Source organism: Pezoporus occidentalis, unplaced genomic scaffold (genome assembly GCF_034315485.1).
Source record: "Pezoporus occidentalis ecotype Australia unplaced genomic scaffold, CSIRO_AGI_Poc_V1 ctg7, whole genome shotgun sequence".
Lineage (NCBI taxonomy): Eukaryota > Metazoa > Chordata > Aves > Psittaciformes > Psittacidae > Pezoporus > Pezoporus occidentalis.
The window spans coordinates 3943022-3967662 of record NW_026916052.1 but is presented as its reverse complement, the minus strand read 5'-3'; the positions used below and the strand labels follow the sequence as shown (position 1 = coordinate 3967662).

Here is a 24641-nt window from a genome sequence, read left to right as displayed (position 1 = left end):
GCTATGGCACCACTGTTCTAACCGTTTATTAACCTGCCAAATCCACCTGGCCTTTTCAGGGTCCTCCCCTTTGACCTGGAAGATTGATGAAAAAACTGTCTGAGCCCGAGAGCCCCTAACCACCTCTCCCAGGGCTCTGTAGTCCTTCTTAATGATTCCCAGGATACTGCTGTCAGTATCACTAGCACCCACATGGACCACAAGAAGTAAGTCTGCAGGACTTACTAGACCAGGCAGCCTCTCGGCAACATACCTGATCTGAGCCCTTGGTAGGCAACACACCTCAGTCGAGAAAACGCACTTCAAGATATATATGACACACTTAGTCTTCCCTCTCAGTGAAGACTACTGATACGTCTAAGTCTGAAACCTGTGTAGACTTATTTGACCCTCTTCTCTGTCTGATAGCTGTTATGATTCTAGCTACATGTTGTGAGATAGTAAAATGTTATCCCCATTTTAAAGGTAAGGAAGTGATGTTTGCTTTTCAGTACTTAAAGGGTGCTTGTAAGAAAAATGGGGACAAACTTTTTAGCAGGGCCTGTTGAAACAGGACAAGGGGTAATGGGTTTAAACTAAAATAGTGTAGATTAGGACTAGATATAAGTAAGACAGTTTTTACAATGAGGGTGGTGAAGCACTGGAACAGGTTAATAGGTAATCCCTGGAAACATGGGTGGGGGTCTGGCTGGATGGGGCTCTGAGCAACCTGATCTAGTTGAAGATGTTCCTGCTCATTGCAGGGGTTGTGGACTAGATGAACTTTAAAGGTCCCTTTCAACTCAGACTATTCTGATTCTATGAACTGAGGTGGATTGCATGACTTCAGCATTAGACATACAGCATGACTGAGCAAAAAACTGGACTAAGGACTTGTAAGACTTTGTCGAGGTTTAAACCCAGACAACTTGTTCACTCACTTCCCCCCCTTCTTGCCCTCCCCCTACTCTGCAGCTTGTTGCTGGGGACTCCATACAGCTGCCTTCCATCTCCGACTCTTCCAAAGCACTGGAGGGGCCCAGTGGACTAGATACTTGCCCATACTGTCCCACACACCCTGCCACTCATCACTGTCCAGCTTTGGGGAAAGTCTCCTGGTCCTCCTATATCATCGTCTAACACCAGACAAGACCCAAACCCGACTCTGCTTCACTTTTGAGATCAGACAAAATGGTTGTGGGTAGAACACAGTCTGTGTGTGTGCCAACATGCTGATCCCCATCACAATCAGCAGGCAGGTCCCAAGGACACCCAAAGGCCATTCAAAACCTTCAGAACTCTCACACGATGCTGCTGTACTTGTCACTGGGGCTGGTGTAGCTGCTGTGCTTGCCGGCTCTCCCACCGCCAGCTCCTCTTTTCCCGAGTCCAGCTCTTCCTCCTCTGCCCTGCTGGGAAATGCTGCGTGGTCTCCTGCATCCTCCTGGGGCTCGGCGGGCGGCTGCCGGGGAATGCGCTCGGCCGCGGGGCTCGGCTCGGCCGCGGGGCTCGGCTCCTCCGCCACGTTCTCCCGCTGCTCTGCAGCCGCTTCCTTCTGCTCCTCGACCGCCCCGACCTCCTCCACCGGCAGCCGTCCCCTCGCGGCCTCCGGCCCCGCTCCCGCCGCCGCTTGGTCCCCGGGGCCGCTCTCCCGGGCCGCTTCAGCAGCCGCCGGCTCCCGGGGCCGCTCCCCCTCGGCTCCCCGCGGCCTCACAAAGACGGAGGCGAGGACGAGGGCCAGGGCAGCGAAGAGCAGTCGGACGGCCAAGTACAAGTCCACGGCCACGTCCGTCCCGCCCTGCTGCTGGAGCCCGCCCGTATTACAAGCCATTGCCATAAAGCACAGTGAGACAAGAACCTTAGCCCAAGCCCCACACCTGATAAACACTAACACAGCGAATACCGGCTCTAAGTAATGTACTGCATTCTGAAACTGTGAGATCAAGAGGAACAACTCTGAGAGCCAATAAATCAGCATTGTGACGAGTGACTATTAATCTGGTCAGATCTGTCGTTATCTCAACCCCTCGTGCCCCACGTTGGGTGCCAAAAGAACTGTCGTGGTTTAAACCCAGTCAGGCAATTAGTTCACTCCCCCTGCCTTCTTGCCCTCCCCCTGCTCCCGGAGGGACGGAAAGGAGAGTCAAAAAGAATGCAACTCCCACGGGTTGAGATAAGAACAGTTTAGTAACTAAGGTATAACACAAATCACTACTGCTACCACCAATAATAACAATGATAAAGGAAATAACAAGGGAAGAGACTACAACACCTCACCACCAGCCGACCGATAACTCGCCCCCCCCAGCCCGACCAAGCACCAACCCATACATCCTCCAACCCTGCAGTCTCCCAGCCCTTCCTGGTAACTCTCCGTTACCTCCTGGGCATGACGTGCTGTGGTATGGAATACCTCTTTGGTCAGTTTGGGTCAGGTGTCCTGTCCCTGCTTCCTCCCGGCTTCCCCTCCTCCCTGGCAGAGCATGAGGCTCACAAAGTCCTTGGCCAAACCAAAACATCATTGTTATCAGCTCTGTTCCCAGGCCAAAAGTCAAAACACAGCACTGCACCAGCTACCAAGAAGGAGAAAAATGACTGCTACTGCTGAACCCAGGACAGACTTGAAGATGAGTCGTGTTCCTTTTAAGTTAGAGTTAAAATAGCCTGAACGTGGACAGCAGGGTAGAGTAGTGGCATGTAAATCAGTGCTCTCCAAGGGAAAGGCTGTGGTGTGACCACTTACCTTATTAGATGCTCAATAATCCAAATAAACGAGAGATTTTGAATGCCCTGGCTGTGGTAAGGGTTTTAGTTGGTGTTTGTGCCTTATGGGACACCAGAGAGTCAGTCCACAAGACAGAAAACTGCAGGGAATCAGGCTGAAAAATGCCTTATGTACCTTCAGAATGGAGCTGATCTGAACTTCTGAAAATAGGAATGAAGGATTAAATTAATACAAATGAGATTTCTGTCAATGAAGAAATAGCGAAATTTGCCCTATGCCTTTTTCTAGTGCAAACTTTGTGTCTGTACCTCACAATGCCTCATACAGTAGGCTCTCTACCCTGAACCATGCCTCAGAACCCTCTGGAAACATAACACATAAGGACAATTTCATGCTTCCTTGCTCGGAGACAAAGCTTGATTTAAAGTCAGATTTATCCAGCATGAATTATCTGTCCTGGTTTAAACTTAAGTTCTGAGCCTGCTCAGCCTGAACTGCTGTAGGTTTGTTAAATGTTGCCAGTCATTCACCCTTTCCTTGTAGAATCCTTCTAAGATGCTGCCTTTTTCTGCTTATGAAGACTGGGGACTGCTGTTTTATAGGCCACCAAAACCTGAAAATTCCCAAGATAATGCAAATCTTGGGGAAGCTTTACTGACCCCATAGGTTATAGGACTCCTTTGATACCAGGCATAAGAGATTTGTCAAGGTACATGGCCTCATCGCATGTATGCTAAGCTACTCAAAGTAATTTCTTTCACTCTCCAGCTATACCTAATACAGCCATGCCAGTTGAAGTAAATGCAGAATTCAACTCCGTAGAGCAACACCACTAATAGTATTGACACAGAACTCCAGAGATGCTGTGACTCTGGACATGTGGTGGAGATCCTGATAATCAGGAAAAGGGTTAAAAAAATGTAAATCCCCCAAAGAATGCAGTTCTTGGGGAATGTTTTTCTAGTGTCCCAGCACAGCTCTTTTCTATAAACAGAAGAGCATATGGTTCTTATGAACTCAAAAATGTTTATTTTTTTAGCAACGTTTATGGAACTAATAAATGTCAAAATATTTGATTTCAGCTCACGAAGAAAATTCCAGCTTTCAGCATGTTATGCTTTTATAGTTTTATTGGCAAATCAGTTAGCAAAATAAAAAAGATGATCAAAATTTCAAGGCAAAATTAACATTTATCACTGCAGAGGCACAAATCTATCATCGTTCTGGTAAAAATACATGGGCTTATAGAAAGAGATTCCCTGGATTTGCTGCATCTTCCATGGTCTCAGATTAATTAAGTGGGTGTCCATGCCTCAGCTAGTGATGTGATTACAGCATAGCATAAACTAGTTGAAGACAATTTTAAGCTACTTCATTTGGGTACCAGTAGCATATGAATCACAGCACCTAACCAGTGGCAATAAAACCTCTTTAGGAAGTTGAGTAAACATTTGGAGTAGTTACTGTAACATGGAGCCCTGTGTCTTTCCTCTATAGAGCTACTAGAAACTGAACCTGACATAGTTAGCTGCTGCTGTAGTTCTTCACAGTGCAAACAGACTACTAAGACTGGTTTATTCTACCTGGTAACGGTTGGTAGGAGGACAGTATGAATGTTCTCATTCCTAAAATAACTAAGTTGTAGGGGTTTTTTAATGTAGTAGCTCTGAGATGTTTTGATATGTCACGAAAAATAACATCATTTCAACACGTACCGAGTTAGAGACCTAGTTGGTTAAAATGGAGGGCTCAGTGCTAATAAGTATTTTATGAATTGTAGATGATAAATTAAGCAGAGAAAAGTGTTTAGAAGTGCTTTTTGCTCTCTTATATGGACCTTGCAGATTTGATGTGCAAAGTTTACTGAAGCATATGCGTCTATGCATGCAAAACAAGGATAGGGGATTGCTATTCAGTGTCTATGTCCTCCTAGTACAGACTGTGCCACATCTCTGCATATTTGTTGGTTTCTCAGTGTAGTGTGACAGCACATCAGTGGAATGGCAAGACAAGCAGTATTTGTCCATCAAGCCAGACAAGTGCTTCTTTCCTGATTAAAGAGAGTACGTTTTCATGCAACTTATAATTAGTCTGTGGAACACATTGCCACAGGATGTTACTCTAGGCCAAGAATTCAGCAAGATGTAAAAAGAAATTGAATGCTAATTCTAATAATATTTTCTTTGAAACAGAGATTCAACTCATATTACAGTTTTGAGGCCAGTTTACGTATTTTAAGGATTAGGATGAGGCACAGAGTTACTGTGTTTCCAGCCACCAGTGTTTCTTGCTCCTTCCTCTGGCTATTGTCAGGAACAAAATGCTGAATTAAGTGGGTTGGCTGCAATACTATATCTGTTTATCAGTGATCCATCTGTAAAGTCTTTTTTTATGGAGAACATGAATGCAAAATCTGCATTTGTGCAAGCTATAGACTGTAGTGGCCAAACCGTGGTCAAATATAGAGCTTGAGCAAATGCTAAAGTGCACAATATGTCTTCATTCAGTTACACTTGTAGTATAATTCACAAGCTGTGGGATACACTGCTAAGTGAAGTGTACTAGTATACTATATACCCAGGGAAGTGACTATGCTTTGTAATGTTTGTTGCTACCCAAAATTCCTGTTTCTAGTTAGTCATTTTGCTATAAGCCATAAAGAACACATATCACTCATTGTTAAACAGAGCTAAACAAAACAAAAATCACAACAGAAAGATATCAGAAAAGGAAGCTTTTTCCAAAGAAGGTAAACATCCATACCTCAAATACTTAAATGTGGCTAATGACATTCGTGTTTTATATTCTGTTCATCTTGTATAAACAGTGCTTGCTGCAGGCTGTAATCTTGGGGAGGATATATTTTTGGTGTGCTACAGAAGAAATGAGGGAGTTAGAAGTCCATGTTTTATGATCAAAATTATCCTCCCTTTGATGATTTCCTATTTTCAGGTCTTGATTTTATGTTGTACAAACTTGAAAGGATCAGAGGAAATATTTCTTTGAAGGGTCCTGTGTTAGTTTGGGTTTTTTCCTTGGATTTGAAAAACATACACAGTTGCTTTAGATGTTGTTCTGGCCCAAGGATTGTACTGTCATTGTTTTCTGAAAGGTAGAAGAGCATTCAATTTCATTGTCTTTCCTTCGGTTTAAAAATTAGTTTGAATCCACATCACAATGTAAAAGACAGTCTTCTCTCCAGTGAGAAGGGTTTATTTCAGAGCAGATAGTTCAGTTGGGATGGGGATGGATGTACCTTAGACTGATGCTGTCCACAAAGACAGTGCATTCTTAAGCAAGACCCTCAGGGCCTTCTTATTTCCGCTGTGCCACTGACTCTTGTTAGACAAGCCACGTGGCAAGTCTGCAGCCTCTGTACCCCAAAGCCTTACCTGCATCTAAAGGGAAGCACAATGTGACCACTCCCTTTCTTAGGGACGCAAAGGAGACACGGGAGGCAGGGATATTTCAGTTTGGTAGGTGGGAGAAAGTAACAGGGATCCAGTACAGCCTGAAAAAGTAGAGTCTGTCTGTCAGAGAGGCAGGCAGAAGGATTAGGATAAGCTCAGAGAGTCACAAGTGTACACCTGTGGGTTGTTCCCTCCAGCACACACAACAGCCGCTCCCCAAAAATGGGCGAGAACCTTGGAGTTCTAATTTTTATTTCTCTGACACAGAATCATAGAATCCCAGACTGGTTTGGGTTGGAAAGGACCTTAAAGATCTTGTTCCAAACCCCTGCAACAGACAGGGACACCTTCCACCAGGTTGCTCAAAGCCCTGTCCAACCTGGCCTTGAACACTGCCAGGGATGGGGCAGCCACAGCTTCTCCGGGCAACCAGTGCAAGTGTTAAAATGTCAGCAGGTCACAAGTTTTATGTCACTTGCCTACATTTCCCCTAGTTTATGTTCTTGTATTGTGACAACATAGTTATTTTTTTTTCTTCAGCTAATCATTGCACTTTGCTCCTCAGAGTTTACAGTGCTTCGGAGTCACAAGATGCAGTATTTGCAGATGTGGCCCCTTTGCTAACATCTCTCCTGGATGGGTAAGTTAAAAGGTGGAAGTAAGAAAGCTAAAGCAGAATAATCTACTTAAATACATCAACTGAAAAAAAAACTCAACATTTAGTTAATATCCTGTTAAGTTTTGTAGCTTTGCAGTTCCATTTTCCTGTCTTCTTTCTACTCAACACCAAGTAAATGTTTCTGCATAAGGACAGTGAAAACACTGTTTGCAAAATTTAATGGAGCAAATTTGGAAATTAAAAAGTGTGTTGGTTTTTGTGTTGTTTTTTTTTCTGGTCTCCTAACTGGTGAAGTGAAGCATCTGTTCTGTTGTTGTGTACAGCACAGGCCATATGAAGATGAACCAGGAATCAGTTCCTGGTTGAACCAGAACTGAACATCCTCAGTCACAGTTCTAATGTTCCTTCAGGAACTGGATTTAAAACAGAATTCTGGTTTGAATACAAAACTGATTAGTAAGAAGCACTAACAAATATATGTAATTATTTCTAGCCAGTGAAGTTCGTAAGTGTGATTTTTCATTTATACTAGAGCCAACTTAAGCTACTCTTGCAAAGTAGTCTTGATGTGCATATTGAATCTTTGAATTGTGCGTATTTGAATTGTGCAATTCATGTGAATATTGAATCTATTGAATCTTTGAGTCTTGAACTGAGATTTATACAAAACTTAACTTCTCCTTTCTCAACCCCGCTCCAGTTCCACTCAGCTATAGACAGTGGTTGTAGAGTTGTCATGGACCTTTCCCTCCCTGTAGAGGTAAAGACAGTCCATTTCTGTCCACAGTGGCATAATTGAACAGTAGCAATCCTTGTTCCTGTCAGCCTGCACACTGAGGTGTCCAAGTCTTCTTTTCTTAAAAGCAGCTTTGAAGAGGAAATCAGGATATTGTGAATACTGGGAAAGCCCAGTCATCCCTTTACACGTGTCACAGTGAGGCCCGCAATGGCTACCTGGTCTAAAGATCCTATATGACATTATTCTCGTTTACCAAAGATGAGTAAGTACAGTTTCCACAGCTGAGCAACCTAGGGACCTAGGTTGGAGGAGCCTGAAGAAATCCTTATAACCACTGTTTTCTCTCTCTACTTTATTTAGCAATAACCGTTAAGTTTTCTTTGGCTTAATATGTCATTTCTGTATCTTCAGACATACCTGATCTGTACTTGATCTGCTGTACTTCCCACTTTCTAATTCCCACGTTGGGAGAATCCTGCCCTAAAAGCTAGGGTTTTATGTTCAGTTAGGAAATGCTCTGCTACTGAAAACAAAAGACCTGTCTTGTTCTTCCAGAAGTGTCATTTAAACAGAAGCAGATTTTCAGGGAAGGCAAGGCTGTGCATACAAGCCCTGTTTCTCAGCAGCTTTGCCATTGTAAATGGGAAACAGACATACATAGTCTGAACTTTGAACCTCTTTGCTGCTCCTGGTTGTTTTAGTCTGGACTCCAAAGTGGTCTGTAACAACTTTTAGCTTAAGTAGAAAGGTGTGTTCCACTGCCTTTCTTTATTTTTCTTTCCTAATGAATTGTTTCACTTTTCAGATTATTCCATATGCAAAAGAGACAAAGTGTACAGCAAGCTTCAAAGTTTAAAGTTAGATATACAGGGCCAGCAAGGGAGGAAGATAACATTTCTTTTCTTTACAGCATTGAGGAATCCAGCTTTTCATTTTAAAGAAGAATACAATTCTCTGCCTTTGATTTCCTTTAATAGTGTTCTCTCCTAGTGATAACTTTGCTGTACTGAATACCCATACTCTTTTTAGGAGAGAAATTCTATGAAACTATTTTATATCATAGCAGCCTTCCAGTATCTGAAGGGGGCCTACAAGGATGCCAGAGAGGGACTCTTCATCAGGGACTGTAGTGATGGAACAAGGGCCAATGGAATCAAACTTAACTTAAACAGGGGAGATTTAGGTTAGATATAAAGAAGCAATTCTTTATTGTGAAGGTGGTGAAGCACTGAAACAGGTTGCCCAAGGCAGTTGTGAATGATCCATCCCTGGCAGTGTTCAAGGCCAGGTTGGACAGGCTTTGAGCAGGCTGGTCTAGTGAAAGGTGTCCCTGCCCAGGGGAGGGGGGGTTGGAATTAGATGATCTTAAGGTCCCTTCCAACCCAAAGCATTCTATAATTCTATGATTCTATTGATATTCTAGCTTGACAATAAGAACTTTTTCTACTCAAGAATATAACTAAAGAAGCAGAGAGTAGAAGGAGAAATATCAGGGCACATAGATGAATCATAGTCTGAAATTTTCAGATTGCTCTATTTCTAACCCTTTTGTTGGAACTGGAACACCAATGAAGTAAACTAGTTAAATACAAACTAGTCTGCTGTTTGTCATCTTGTTGCATCTGTCAACAGTTCATTCTCTCCTGTGCCTATTTAGATGTGATACCACTTTATCATTTTAGGTCATTTGGGCTTACTGTTTTTGCTTTGGTGGAGAAGTTATCACTGATTGATACTTGAAGATTTGAATATCTTCAATGTTACAAGCACCTGTCTACTTAGCTTCTAATCTGACCATCTGTATCTTGTCAGAGCTATTTTGTCCATAATGCTTACTTTCTAACAACTAGCAATTAAGGAAAACTTGAATAGCTGGACTATATGAAAGTTTGAAGGACTTCTAAAAAGGCTTCCATTCTGGTTTTCCTAAGGAAAACTACTACTTGCAAACTTCTGGCTCTCTTTTTGGTTCCAACGTTCTCTTTAATTTTGGAGCAGGGCTGGAAATCTCAAAAAGCTATGGGCTGGCCACGCAGTGTGTGTTAGGATGGAATTGTGAAAATGGCTCATTGTAAGCCTAGTTAAAAACTACCAAACTTAGTAGGAGCTCTTCCACTAACATATATGGAAGCAGAGTTATGTCAGCAGTGAACTCTTAGAGAAATCATTCATTTCAGATTTACAGCTCTAATGTCTAGCCCATTTCATTTTGCTGCAGTGCTCTTTATTTTCAGTTAATCCCCTTTACTTCACCAAATCTATGACTAGACTTCTATTTTATACTCTGCATCCCATGAGAGGACCTCACTGTAGGTTCACTGGCTGCAACTTTGATTTCGCATCCCCAGAAGGGGTACCCAGATATTTGCTGTGTTGCTTATCAGCCCACATTTTTTTCTAGCAAGAGAAAGCTTGCTTAAATACTTCTCCAAAAAGAAATGCTTCTAGGCATGTTTAATATGCAAAAAATCACTGCAAATATTTTTCTCTGCATTGGCCATTTAAGTATTTCATGACTTGAAACCATAAATTTGAAATAATTATATGAGGGGTGTTCATTGAAATACGCTGGCATGTGCTTGAAACAACATTTTTGATACGAGGAAAAGCATCGGATAACCAAAAGCAGCTGTTCAGGTCTGCCCACAGAGGAGGTAGCTTAAGCAGTGAAATTTTACTCCCTGGCAGAACAGGAGCAAGCCCATTGCTTGCAGCCTCCAGTAGAATAGAAATTTCAGCATACTGCAAAGCAGTCCTTGAGATTCTGCTCATGGTGTGCCTCTGAGCAAACAAGATGATAGTCCAGGGAAGGAGCAGTCCTGTCAGCATAACTGCGTATCTTCCAGGAGTGTTTACTGGCACAGTTCTGTGGTCAATACCAAAGTGATGGCAGATGCTGCAGGGCAGATGCGGCTGAGTATGGACCAACCTTCAGCCATACAGTACAGTATTGGTCCTCAACACAAAGTAGTACTGTGGCTGGATAAATCACACTTTCTGGATAGGACTCTTACATCTAAATTCAGATCCCTGCTGCACAGACATCCACAACAGAGCTCATAGCTATGGACTTTATTTATTATTTTCAGTGCAGAGAGATGGGCATTTTCAGAGTCCTGTTCGTGAGATGTACTTTACCTGTCTACTTCAGAAGATGATGAATTGGGTTTCGTAGGTGCCTGTATCTCTGCAATGACAATGTATATTTTCACCTTCTACAAGTCTGTATCAGAACAGTTCCTAACGCCTTTATTCCAGAGTATTCTTTGTGTGCATGCTTATACTGACCTAATGCATTTGGTTTAAAATGTGTGCCTCTTACTATTAAGGCAGTCTTATCTCTTCCAAGTGGCTATGACTGATGAGCCTGCCTGAAAAAGACTATGAAAGCTGAAGAGTTCCCAGCTGTTAAGCTGTTCCCAGCTGTTAAGATATTAGTGCTGTGGTTTGTAGTGTAGTGCTGTTAAGACAAATCAAACCCAGCAATGGTTTACTTTAAAATGCTGTTCTTTAAACTGCAGTGGTTCGGGAGCTGATTAACAAGCAGCTCAGTAGTGCATGAACTGGAAGTTGGGCAGACAGGAGGTCTAACCTCGTCAGTCATTCCAAGCTAAGCATCCCTTAAACTCTGCTTAAAAGCATCCATTCAATTCTGTTTAAAAAATAAAATCTGTTTAGGCAATGATGTGAGCAGTACTTTAATTTCCGTCAGACTTTAAGATCTCCAGCAAGAAATCTGCAGGGGTGCTGTATTTATTTTTTGTTTCAGTTTTTGTTCCCTGTTGTGAATTAAGTTTAGTTAGCAGACCAAAATTCACCAATGCACCAAGAGATGCGTGAACAGTGTGTGATGGTTGGGTGCATAGAATGTAAGGGTATAAAACCCCAGGAATTTCTTTGTTCTGGATCCCTCCCCAGAGGCACGCAGCTCGAGCTACTCCTGCCACTCAATTATTAAATTATTTCTCTAAGAATCAGATATGTCTGAGATTCTGCTCTGAAAAACCTAGGGTGACACGTTTTCTTTAACATTCCCAAACTGTTCGGGGTTTGACTTGCTACCTAACAAACACATTTGGTAATGGTAAAGAAAATGAAGGCCCTTCTAACTTTCAGGTACAATGTGTGCATCATGGCTTACGGGCAAACCGGAAGCGGGAAGACATACACAATGTTGGGACCGCAGTCAGAGGAGAACCTTGTGTTTGCCATAGAAGATGAATCAGAACTTGGAATTATTCCTCGAGCTACCCAAGAAGTGTTCAGGTAACAACCAAGTGGCAGTGGCAGTTATCTTAAACTTTACAGAAAAGATGAAATTATGTTTGTAATGTATTTACCATAACAGATTCCAGCTTCATAGTGATTAATATTTATAGTTTCTCTGACTGCCATTCAATATTTGATTTTTGATACAGATTTCTAGACTCTCTCCTGCTTAGTCTGATTTTCTAAGAAAATAAATAAGATTACGCAGTCTTGCTGTGTGTGAGCTGCCTGTCTGTCCTTCAGACTCCTAATTAACTTTTGAAAATACTTCAACCATAGTTTTAGGAGTCCAAAGATTAATTAAGTGCCTACATGTTTTGTGAAGACTGATGATGCGAATAGATTGAAAGGATCCAGATTAGAACCTGGTCCCCAGGAAGAATGATAGTAGAGGTTTTAATCACAATCTGTTCTTACTTTGAGAATTCTTAGATTTTTTAGTTTAAACTAATGCATGATTTCAATTGATACACTGCTGTGTTATAGTAGAAGAGCCATTAGAGCTTTTCCAGCTAAGCTTTTTCTTTTGGAGAAGGGTATAAGCTAAATCAAAGATCCAATTTTGTATCAGATAACTATGTCTAACTGTAAATACTCTCCTTAATTAAAGGAGAGCTATGGACTCTGAGGCTATGGACTGGCAGTCTCTCTTACAGATCTAGCTGTGCAGTTTACCATCTCTACCTGTTCATTGCTTGCACTCTGTTTATCATACCTTGAGCTCTGAATGCAATGTCTAGCAAAGAAATGGTATAAACAAATCTTAAGGAAGGAGGGAGGCTGGTAGCAAAAACCAGTTTAAGCTGGAACAGCTGTTTGGAAAATGAAGTTTTATTTACTGCTTCACGTGTAATTTAACTGTATATTCTGATTGTTCAGCTTAATCTTAGTGTATGGGTGAGCCAAAGCCATGGCTGCAGATATTTAATAAACAATTTTATCAGACTGTAATTAGATTACAGTTAACAAATAGTTCTTTATTTACAGACTGGGGCTTGACTTCAACATCGTTTAGTTTTTTTCTTCCTTTTTTTTCCCCTATTTTTATTCTCCAGGCTTATTTCAGAAAAGCCACCAGGAAGTTCCTGGGTTGAGGTTTCTGTTGTAGAAGTGTATAATAATGAAATTTTTGATCTTCTGGCCAAAGATAGTTGTGGAAAAGGATCTGGCATCAAACGTGATGTTGTCACAACCAGAGAAGGAAAGAGCGATGTTCCATTGCTTACGCATGAGTAAGTACATGATTTGACCCTTATCATCTGACCGTGATCTGGTGTCAGTGCAATGTATAGCTGTCACAAAACTGCATTACAGGCATCAGTTATCACTTCTAAACAATGAGTCCTTGCCATATGCAAAATAACACATGGCAAGCTCTCACTGTTTCCATTAGCTCAGTCTATTAGATTGCAGTGGGCTGCAACTGTCAAAATACTTTCAGAAACAACAGTACAGTTAATTTGGGTCATAATCCTGTATTAAGCATCTTCTGCTCAGAATGCCTGAAGATAGCTGTGTGTTTTGTCGTTATAAGATCTATGGCCTCTCATCAGCTGCAGAAAAAGGGGTAACCTGTTACAAAGCACTTTCTCTTCAGTCTTACTAGATTATAAAATTTACATCTTATAACAGTAATGTATGTAGTTGTAGATTTTTAAGCAGCTGTAGAGTATTAGCTTTCCCTACATCATTGGGGTTAAAAAAAATACCTTAGAAAGAATAAGATTTGAAGGGATCTTTTAATATAAATACCCTTCTTAAATGCTTAGTGTTCTATTTTCATAACTGGAGGCATTTGAACTCATAGTTCTTGAAAATCCAGGTTCTTCAAACTAAAAGCTAAGAAGTAGCTAAACTTCTACCCATTCAGTGTTAAGATATATACCTTCCCCACATCAGTTCATGGTCAACTGGATTCTTATTCACACATCTTGATGGTATAGGGACTGCTAAGGTATTTAAGACTACTGCTATACTTACTTTAATGCTTTCTTGTACTTATTAATCATTATAAAGGCTTGTCCTAGTTCACATGGGAATAATTCCTGGTTTTACATATGTGTAGAATACAAAGCAAATGTATACTACTTTCTTGTTATACATAAAACACTTGGCTGATCAGACTGTAAAAACCACATGTTCATAAAAGTTCAACTATTAAGAAGAGTGAATATGTTTCAGATTTTAGTAATGGCTGTTTTATTTATGCCAGTATTAAATCAATGTTAGCAAATAAAAATTATGACAAGCAGTACTAGTGCCACCAGAGGAGTGATGCTACCCAGTGGAGTTAAGCTACTGGACATCTCCATGTGAGCACCCAGCATGTGAACAGATTCCAGAAGGGGACATCTTTCTTGTGTACTACAGAGAGCTCTAGGAACTTAAAAATATTATATTCTGCTCCTAAGCCAAATTATGTTTGTGAAAAGAAACATCTTGCCCTATTGAAATGTTTAGCATGGTATTATGTTTTTTTATATTTCTGAGGAAAACACAATGGTTTTCTTCGCTTCTTATAATAATTGTTTATCATGGTCTAATCTGTACTTTTCCAGAAGGAATTAGAAGTTAGATATGAAAAGCATCCCTCCTTCCCCCCCCCTTCCCTTAAAATAAAATACACCCTCAGTGGAAATAATTGAAGGCAATATTTTGTCTTGTGGGACTTAGTCACATAAGCAGACTCATAGTTGTTTGCTCATGTGGGTTTATGCTATTGCCAGCAAGCCTTGATAAAAATACAAGGAAATACTGGAGGACTGCATGAACATACTTTCATTCTACCTAGTTATACTTATTCATTGATTTCTATTTTCTAGCCCTTGAACTGCTCATAGAAAAGTGGGAGCCCAGAGAAATGGTGAAGTGCCTTTTTTCACCATGGGGGCTATGTAACTGTCCTTTCTTTCTATGAAATAATAATCACTGCAATATTCTAGGATGAATTAACCTTTGTATCTAGGGTATGCCTGCTCTTCAGTCTTGAGGTTAAATATGATTTCCAGAGAAATTCTGCATCCTTGATTGCACTCTGCATGCTCTATATAGAGCCTGGAATGAATTAAAAATGACTGGAGCTTGAAGTGATGAATCCTTTTGCCCTGTCTGTATTATGCTGACTTGTAGGTTTCTCAGTCTCTGTTCTTGGATTTTGCCAACTGTGACTCTACTCCAGCTTTTAGCGTCTCGTAAAGGTTCTGCTGTCAAGGGAATGAAAAACTTCAGAAGAGGTTGGGAGCAGAGCCTAACCTTTGTGTGCCAAATCTTTCTTGAAGGAGCTAATCTTTTTCTTTTGACTGGAGAAAAAGGAACCATATGACTTAGAAAATTAAGACAGGTACATATAGTGTGGGTATGATGGGAGTTAAATTTTTCCTGCTTCATCAGAACCTCCAAGTAATTTTTAAGTATAGTATTTAAGCTGGTTTCATTCCTGAAAAGTGCCTACTTGCCTTCCCAAGGGATCTTTGTGTAGTTAGTGGGTGACCCATCTCTTTTCCTAGGCTTTGGGGAAGGACAAGATGTAGCTTGTGCCACACAGACAAGAACTAGAAGCTACAATAAGGTTTCATTTGTACTTCTAGTTAACAAAATGGCTGCTTTCTTTATTTCTGTAATTTTTAATTTATGGTAAAGGAAACTGGAGCCTTGAACTAAGCACCTCTTAAAACCCACTTAATTGATAAATACTGAATTGTAATGCAAATACAAGTAAGAATATGGATTTGTATCTCAATTACAATGCAAGCAGCAAAAAAAGTCCAATTCATAAACAGGTTATAGTAATAATTACACAGAAAGGTTAATAAGAAAAAGCAAACCCAAGCAAAGTAAGGGAATCATTGAAGGAGGCCACCCAGCTGCCCAAAATCTAAAGTAAACAGCTGGTGCTTTGAATAAAAACACATCCTCATTTGTGATAATATTTCATCTAGAATATATTGGCCTGCTAGGTCTCATTGGCTTCTCCATATATCCAATAATGTCAGTAGTCTCTTCTGCTAGCATGTACATCTTACTGAATCACGAAAACCTCAGTCTCTTTCTTCTTTTATGGCTTGGTTGACTTTGGAGAACATTCAGCATCAAATTTTTAACCTAACCACAACAGGGCTTCTCTTTGTAGGATCTGGTCCTAGAACATGCAGTACGTACAGCATGATAAAGTTGTAGAGATTATACTAAAAAATCATTACTATCAGTCCTGCTGAGAGGTTGTTGCGCCAGGTTTGCAGCACTGGGCTGGGGATGCTGTTTCTCTCCAAAGTCAACTGCAGTTTCCCTGTAGGAGACCAGCACTGACAGCTTAGTCCAAGGCCTATATTCTGCAGACACTAGTTAAAGGACAGTGGCTTGTAGCACTGACCCCTTGCCAATGCACAGCAGCAGCCTGCAGAAGCCAACAGCTTGTTGCTGCATCCTAGCAAAGGCTGCTTACCTCTCTAACTTTCCAGTCCTGGCTGACAGCTACTGGAAAATGCAGTTCAAAACTCAGGAAGGTAGGATTTGCCTCCTTGGACTTGAGGCAACTGTCAGATCACTCCAGTGTGCGGCTCTGTCTTCTCTGCCAGTAGGAACTAAAGCCACTGGTTACCTCCTGGTGGCAGGTGAAACAACCAGGGAGACATTACCAGTGGCTGTACAGAGGTAAGAGGTATTACAGGGGAGGCCATCATGTGGATTGACAGGCAAAGTCTGTAGTGATCATTTAGTTCCTGCAGCCCTGGTTACACAAGGAACTGCTTTTAGGTGGCTGCTTCTCTTCTTACTTGTCTATAAGGATGGTGTGGCTAAGTGGTATTCTGTTCTTCAGATGCCCTTGCTTTGTTTTCAAAGGAAATTGTTTTACTTGGATACAGCTCTTTTGTCTTCAAGTATGGCTGCTCTTAGCATAAAATAAGTCTGTGCCCAATGTGACTTTCATTGAAATCAGCCAAATCTAAGTCACTAAGCCCTCACTTTATATCACATGACTGCTTTTGCTAACTGCAGTGATGTGGAACCAAGCCTGCAGCCTGTCAGGAGAGTTATTAACGGTGCTGGTGTTACAGGGCATTCAGTACCAGGCTGTGATATGCAGGCATAGCAATTTATATCCCCATCTAGAAACTAATGTTTAGGTGATGTAACTTGTATGGTCTTTGAAGAAGGCAGTGCACTGACAGGAAAGGGTAGGCAATCTTACCTTGTTTGTTTTAAACACTGCAAACCTGGAGGGAATCAGAGTGGTTTTCTTCCTTACCAAATCCCTTTATTTCACTTTCTGTGTTAGGTTTTTGCCCTTCGATTGGTCATATTTGCATATCTCTGGAAAAGCAGATGGATAGTATGAGATAATATGGTCTGTAGAAACTTATGTCTCTGTATTCTGATGCTGTGGTGGAGTCCCTGCTCATTGAACAGTGTTACTGACCTTTTTACCAAGAATTCTGGACTTAAAGGCAAAATATGATTTCCAAAGGCTCAGAGATACCTTTTTCCCCTGATTCTGTACCTCCCACAGAACAGGAGCTACCTTAGCATAAACTGGAAAACTCCACTTCTGTAAGACCAGATTCTAGGAGTGTCTAAATCTGTGCCTTCTCTTCCAAAGTGTAGAGGTATAGGAATTTCAGTCACTTCTAGAGCTGAGCTACAGTACCTATACAAGGCTGGAAGGCCATTTCTTCACTTTCAGTACTACAGCTCAGCTTTTGTCTTGAATTTTCATCTTGACTATATCCCGTCTGAAAAAGTCTGCAATACAGTTGTTTTCTAGCTCATTACACTATTCTCAGTTTTGAGCTGCACAGAGTGAGGAAGTGGAAATGCTCAGATTCATGTCTAAGTTGTCAGCTTTCTTGTGATTTTTACTGTGAGTCAGTTAACTCTTCTGCTTTTTTTATTTCCTAGGACTGTTGAAAGTGCATCTGAATTTTTGCATCTAGTCAAAAAAGGCCTGCAGCTGAGAGTCAGGCACCCAACACTGGTGCATGCTCATTCCTCTCGTTCTCATCTGATAGTTACACTGACCATAACCACAGTTGTCTCTGGAGATAGCTTTGGTAAGTAGGATGTTACTGAAATAACATCTAGAGCCAGATGGTTTTTGAAAAACAGTCTGTGGCCTGAGAGATTCTCATATTGTTTTTTCTCCTTTTTCCAATGTTTAATCCATTTCCTCAGTTCTTATTCATTTTTTAACTGCTACTTACCTTCTTACATAACAGACCAGTTTGATGTTTGGATGCTACTGAAACTTTTACTTTCATAAAAACTTTTCATTTTCCTTTATGTATCTTTACGTATGTAAAGAAGTCCTTGAAGTTTTATAGTATAGTTCATAGTAAGTTTGTTGTAAGGTAACCATGCATTTTAGGGATCATCATATGCTTCTGGTTGAGAAAAAATGATTTTCTTACTGGCTGTCTTGCAAAAACATCCATTAAATTGAGTTTCTTGAACTGCTAATAAAAGGCCATTGGAGGAAAAGACAGCAGAGTTATTTTTATTTACTATGGCAAAACCTTTATTTCTACTTTTCATTACCACACCAAGACTTACCAGTTTATTGCTTTAGGAGTAACTTTGGCTGTGGGGGGTTAACTTTGTTTTCTTTTGCTCATGTTGTAATTAGGCTCTGTGCTTTCAGTGCCATGGTCCATCTCCTTCATGCTCTACAACAACAGTATGGGTTGAGAAAGTGGTAAATACTTAACATTTTTTCCCTTAGATTGCTATCAGAAATTAAACCAACAATATTAGCAAAACAGAACAAACAGTGCCCTCACTTATCCATGGGCCTTGCCAAAAGACACAGTTACTTCATGAGTTGCAGCTCCAGTGTTCCAGGTGTTAGCTCTTGCCAGTTCCAGATTCGTGTCAATTATACAGGAGGCACTTTTCAAAACAGTGTTTGCACCAATAGGGCACCAGTCATCTTGTCTAGTCCAGACTTCCCTTTGCCACTTCTCATTGCAGTCACTCTTCTATGCCATATTTTCTGGTAGCAAAGCTTCACAGAAATGTCTGATTTATGCTGAATGCAGACTAAGGCTTCCAGCTTATAGCACATGGATGAAGATGTGCAATATGGTGGGTAGAGCAGCACTGGAAATGGGACCTCGCTATAGCAGTGTGACAGCACATCCTGTCTTGTTTAAAAGGAGAAAATCCTGATTTAAAAGCTAGGTGCAATTGTCAAGTATCTCAGCACCGGAGACTTAAGGTGACTAAGTTAAAGAGTTTTAACATCTGTGACGAATTCTGTAGCTAAAGCCAGGGCTGACCAGCCAGTGCTTTTTCAGGTTTGATTAAAGTCTTTTAGAATTTTGTTTCAGCATTACCAGTTTGAGGAGAGCAGTTTCTTAATTTCCTCATCTAAAACTGAAGAGGAGTGAGAACACTTATTTTTACACTCTATGGCCTAAAGCCACTTTTTCTGTATATACTAACACAGCTGCTCTGTCTACACTGCAAGCAGCTAGCTTGGGTTTTAGCAACAGCCTAGCTTGAGAAGTTGAGAGCTCTACAATGCAATTTAGTCTGCTCCTTACTCATGTTTTGCAGCTGGGAGCCTATTGCAACTAGGCTCTTTAAGTCTCCAAGTCTATTGTTTCTACTACATGTAGCAGAGTATGTGCCTTTTACTCTTTCACGTCTGTCAGAGAGATGGATGAAAACCAAAACACTGAGGGGGAGAAAAAAAGAAAAACTGCTTTGGGAAAATGCTTTCGCATATACTCCCGCTAAGCTAATGTGAAAGTGGCTTTCCCAGAGAATCTGTCTTCCTCTTCCTTCCCAGCAGAGAGTGAAAGACAGATGCTGCTGGTCAGGAAAAGGAAGGATATGAAGCAGTCTAGCGCAACTACAGAACTACCAGCAGTAACCAACCTAAACAACTGGGACTTGTGTTACTGAGGATATTAGCTCATCATGGGGGATGCAGCAGTGGGATATGAGAGCTGAAGGAAATCTAGAGGGAAAAGCAGCAAAGGGCAAAACTGCAGAGGCCCGGTGAGGATTTTTTTTTTCCCATAGCACCAGCAGGTGATGACATTTCAAAGATCTAAAAACAGACTTCAAAGCTTACTGCTCCCAAACACCCAGTATTCACTTTGAGTGAACAGAAGTGTGAACAATGTGGATAATTGGATAAACCACAACCTATACCAAGTCTTGTTACCAAGTGGTACAATCGGTTTGATGAGCAAAACCTTAAATAAAAAAGTGATTCAGCCAGCCTATGCCATTGATTCTGACTTGTATATTGCTTCTGTCAGAATAGGTTGAAACAACATATATTGCACTTCCTCTGTTGATGCCCCATTTTTCCTCATCTCAATTTCCGTTGTCAGTGAGAAACTTTTTTCCACTAACCAGGTACTTCATGGGAAGATGAACAAACGAGTCAGAGACTACACAAAGAGGTTTCCTGCACCTTCCCACAAAAAATGAAAGAGAGTAAATCTACCTCTTCTTCCAGAGCCTCTTCACCAGCACAGCTTGAAGCAACTGAGAAAATGAAGCAAGTCAAAGCTAGATTGCAACTGGTGGACCTGGCTGGTAGTGAGTGTGTCGGTAAGCAAACACATCTGTATGGGCTTGGATCCTCCCAGATCCAGGTTACAATAGTAGCCTTTACTCTTTATGTATGCATACATGCTACCCTGCTTTCACACATGGGGCATAAACACACATCCTGGCATAAACAGAGTTTTGGGGGCGGATTGTTCTAGCTTTAAATCTGACTGCACAAGCTTGAAATAAGCCTGGGGCGGTTACCCATATCATAGGTATGTTATTTGTTCAGACTGGTTTTATTAAGCCTGTTTTTCTACTCTGAGAATTAGCATATCTTTGCACAGAAATATTTAAAGTGCATAAATTACTTAAATAGTACACATATCTGTAATAATTGGTATCATCATGTGTGGAGTTTTCTGGCTTATTATAGAAAAAGTCTTGGAGGAAGTTGATGTTGAAAAGATAATATTGTTTTCATTGTTTCTTCAAAGCATTTTCCTCCTCCTGCCTCCTGTATGCACACAATAATTTCAAAAACTTGATTATTTCCTAAAGGACAAGCTTTTTTACCAAGAAAAGCCATGCAGCCAAACGTACCATTCCAGAAATAATGTTTTGAAAACTGAATGAGTATTATGAAAGAGTCTTCTACTTTACTGCCAAGAATTCTTGCTGTTGCTCGCTGCTAAACTTTTGTTCTAGAGAAACCTAATATAATTCATCCTTTTTCTCATTTGCTCTGAGTGCTGGAAACTGTTTGGTAAACACATAATTGAGCAACAGGGTGTGTGTTTGCTCTCTCAACCGGGACAAACATTTGCCTGGTCTGGGGCTCAGTGGGCCAGGTCCTCAAGTGAAGCCTGAAGAGCTGTGCTCACATTGGTGTTAGATGTGGCCCAGCACATGCAGCAGACTAACCTCTGCCACTAGCTACACTGGTGGACTTACTCTGACAAGTGAGGGCAGCTGGTAACTCGTAATTGTGCTAAAATGTGAACAGGTCTAAGCAAGCAACAGTACAGGAGGCTTCTCACACACTTCAGCACCCTGCCTTCCTAGCTCTACAGCCATCCCGGATCATGTACAGCATTTACAAGATAAGTGGTCCCTTTTTAGCAAACCAGGTTTCAGTTTGAAAACTCAGCCAAATGCTTTGTGGAAGTTTATCTAACCAAATGTAGATAATCAGCAGTTTAAACATGTACCCCATCACCTATTTGCAGTTTTCTGCTTTAGGGTGATACCCATTGTCTCAGGAGTCCATTTTTACTTTCAGTCTGGGGATGGCTACATACACAATGACCTCAGTAAAGTTAGTCTGAGATACAGACCATGACAGGGTCTTCCAAACTGTTTTGCTCTGTGCCTGTCAAGAGACTTTACCACTCCAGCCCCATCCCCTTCCACAGTCACATTTCTCCAGCCCTCACTGTCCAGACTGTTGGGGGTTTTGCTATTACTGAACCTTTTCACATTTGCCTCTTGAATACCTCTCTTGTTCTCACAGTTTGGAAAGTGCTGTATTCCTGAAATGGAAGAGGTAAAGACAGGAGGAACTCTTAACTGCATGCTCACTGAGACCAGTCAAAGAGCTGAGCTTGCAGCATCTCTTAAAGCAGTGCAATGTGATGCTTAGACCAAACCTTTCCAGTTGTTCAAGGGTAGCACAGCTGCATACCATCATGCTGGGTGGATGGTAGAAGGGCATCATTTTTCTTTATCAGTTTCCTTGCAGCAAATCATACCACAAATCAGCACCTTGCAGACTCTGGTGAACATAAACCCCTCACATTTATAGCTGCTGTGCAGTTTTGTCTCTGGAGCTTGTGCCATCACTGTCACTTCTATTTTTCCTAAGGAATACAAATGGGACAGTTAGTTAACTACTATAAAAAGTGGTGGACCACAACAGGCTCCTCTGTGGGGGACCCTGTGGACTCATGTTTTCAAAAGCAGCATTGTCTTGTCTGATCTTATGGTGTTCCTACTTTCTCAGTTCCCTGTTCTTAATACATGTGGAGACAAGATGAATTGTACAGCTAAAGAGAGCAACTTTAACATGAGACACTTCATGCAGACCATCTGCTGGCACTGAACCTTCTTTAACCTTCCTTCAAAAGAGCAGAAGCACTGAACAATGTACTAGCAGTCCAGAGTGAAAAAACGCTGTGTCTTGCTTTTGGCATGGGTGGACTGGAAGTCACGGTTCAGACCTTGTATTTAAAAATGTTGCATCAGAAGGAGATGATACAGCGACAGAATTTTTCACATATTACAGTTGAAGCAGCCTTTGCTTTATCTTACCCTTGTCTTTATCTACACTGTTGTAGGTATGTCTGGAGTGACGGGTACAGCACTGAGAGAGACCTCATTTATTAACCGCAGCTTGTCTGCCTTAGCAGACGTTCTTGGAGCAATAGCAGAACAGCGATCTCATGTACCATATCGAAACAGCAAACTCACACATCTCCTGCAGGACTCTGTAGGTGAGCGATGAATTTTTCCTGTCTTTTGTTTAACAATATAGATTTCCCAATATTTCCCTTCCTTTGTTATATAAAACTAGAGGATGATCTTGTACTCATCCCTTGTATGTGGGCCTCTGTTCAAAGACTCTGGCTTTGGAGCAGTATGAGTACAGTGAGAGTTCTGAACTGCTCCTGAATTTGGCTAAGCCTTGCTGTTCCCAAGGTTCAGTTTAGGGATGCACTTGTAAAAAAACCACAACATCTCTAATAGGATCACGTAAAGGGTAACAATTGCATTTCACTAATGTTTCACGTCAGGTACAGTTTGCAAGTTAAGCTTCAATCTTTATCACTACAGGGTGTAGTCACATATTTACACATTCCTTAATACTATGTTTGGGTCACTTGAAGGAGCTGTCTGTTGTCAACAGCCCTTCTTATGGGCAGTCTTCTGCTTCATAAAAGCAACAGCAGGAAGCCTGTGCTTGCTGTTCTGTAGATCAGTACATTATCGATATATAACTTCCTGAAAATAATGAGGTAATTGTGTTTTGTCTGTTTTCTTCTTTTAGGGGGTGATGCTAAGCTGTTGGTGATGCTGTGCATCTCTCCTGACCAGAAGTACTTAACAGAATCAATGCAGTCTCTGGGCTTTGGAACTCGTGCTCGGCAAGTTCAGAGAGGACAAGTCAAGAAAAAGAATTTCCCCGTGCTAAGTAAAATAAAACCTAAGACTCCTGTGGATTAAAGTATTATTAATGAGTTCCTCAGACTGAAATGTATATTGCTGTCCTAAACCCATTCTTTTAGGTATCAACTGCCAGATAAAATAAACAATCCTCAACATGGCATTAGTAAGTCATAAACCTGCTGATAATGTTCTTGCTCCAAAGATAATAGCAAGTATTGACAACAGCTACCAACCATGGTGGAACGGCAGAGAATAAATCAGGCTGTTTTAGGAAAGCTACTTCAAGATGTGGTTTTGGCAATGTCTTTTCTTTGGGCAAGTAGAACTAAACAGAGCCCTGATTTAGGATGGCTTCTGAAAGGCCAAGGGTGCATTCTGTTTTCTCAGTAGAAGACAGAGGTCTAAATATCATTCCAGTGCTTCAAAGCAGCAAGTGAAATACTTCCTTTCAGCTTGGATTAAAACAAGACACATCACTGTAGCTTGCTTTTCTGTCTAGCATAGATAGGGTCATTCCTGATGCACTACCAACAGGTAGGAGTGTAAATGAATCCATCATTTGTAATGAGTGGAGTTCTCTTCTCTGGTTTTAAGTAAAAAAGTAATGGCACTAATAAGGAGAAAAAAGGAGTAAGGCTCTATGCATCCCTCTGGAAAACAGCTTAGGAAGCTTTTTGAAAATGCTCAGGTTAAATAGTTGGAGTGAATGCCAATGCTGCCAAGTTCAGCTTTGCCTATTTTGGGGTGGGTTTTTTGCTTTATGAGTGATAAAAGGCCCTGAACTACAGATCTTAACAGGACCTAACTTGCACAGCTGCTTTAGTAGTAGTCTGGCTTGTTGTTTCCTTGTACAAGGAAGTTAACCACAGCAGAACCTTGAAGATGTGCCTGCACATTAGGAAAGGATAGCTAATTGCTTCCCATCCACCACATGAACACAACACCAAAAACTCAGCTTGTAATATGATGTTTGTCATCTTCAAGAGGCTTTCACTCTCTTACACCAATGTTGAGACACCATCATGCAGGGTTTGCGAATGAAGTTGCACTGGGAGAAGTTTGAAGGAAATTCAAGCATGAATTCTCATTTCAAGTTAGAGATGAGAAGCAGTTCCAAGATGAGTAGCTGGGTTCAAGTAACACCTAATGTGCTTCATGCACTATGTTACTGCTCAGCAGAGACCTCGGGATCTGCTGAATTTTTACCTCCAGCACTCACTCTGCCTCTAGACT

At 41.2% G+C, this 24641-nt stretch overlaps 3 protein-coding genes across 7 annotated transcripts in view; 1 reads left to right on the top strand and 2 right to left on the bottom strand.

Annotated features, from left to right (window-relative positions):
• Positions 1–23482, top strand: part of KIF25 (kinesin family member 25) — a 41153-nt gene extending 17671 nt beyond the window's left edge. For 4 of the 5 annotated variants that reach the window (XM_062641648.1, XM_062641644.1, XM_062641647.1 and 1 more), the window contains 7 exons: positions 6680–6754; positions 11589–11738; positions 12797–12973; positions 17637–17788; positions 20106–20303; positions 22580–22735; positions 23290–23482. In XM_062641648.1, coding sequence (XP_062497632.1) covers positions 6680–6754; positions 11589–11738; positions 12797–12973; positions 17637–17788; positions 20106–20303; positions 22580–22735; positions 23290–23465 — 1084 coding nt within the window. In that variant the 3' untranslated portion in view covers positions 23466–23482. The remainder of the gene's footprint in view (positions 1–6679; positions 6755–11588; positions 11739–12796; positions 12974–17636; positions 17789–20105; positions 20304–22579; positions 22736–23289) is intronic. The other variant, XM_062641645.1, reaches the window with a different exon arrangement.
• DACT2 (dishevelled binding antagonist of beta catenin 2) overlaps positions 1–24641 on the bottom strand; it is a 275716-nt gene that overhangs the window by 21280 nt on the left and 229795 nt on the right. The window lies entirely within an intron of this gene.
• Positions 495–1978, bottom strand: LOC134175613 (uncharacterized). The gene is made up of 2 exons (XM_062641751.1): positions 1285–1978; positions 495–541 (listed from the first exon to the last, which is right to left on the bottom strand). The coding sequence occupies exons 1-2, from the start codon at positions 1955–1957 to the stop codon at positions 495–497; spliced, it is 720 nt and encodes a 239-aa protein (XP_062497735.1). The 5' UTR covers positions 1958–1978.

Coding starts and splice junctions, on each gene's coding strand:
- LOC134175613 (XM_062641751.1), bottom strand. CDS start 1,957: ATGCTGATTTATTGGCTCTCAGAGTTGTTCCTCTTGATCTCACAGTTT. Junction 542..1,284: donor GACAAGTACAGCAGCATCGT/GTGAGAGTTCTG, acceptor CTGTTTCAACAG/GCCCTGCTAAAAAGTTTGTC.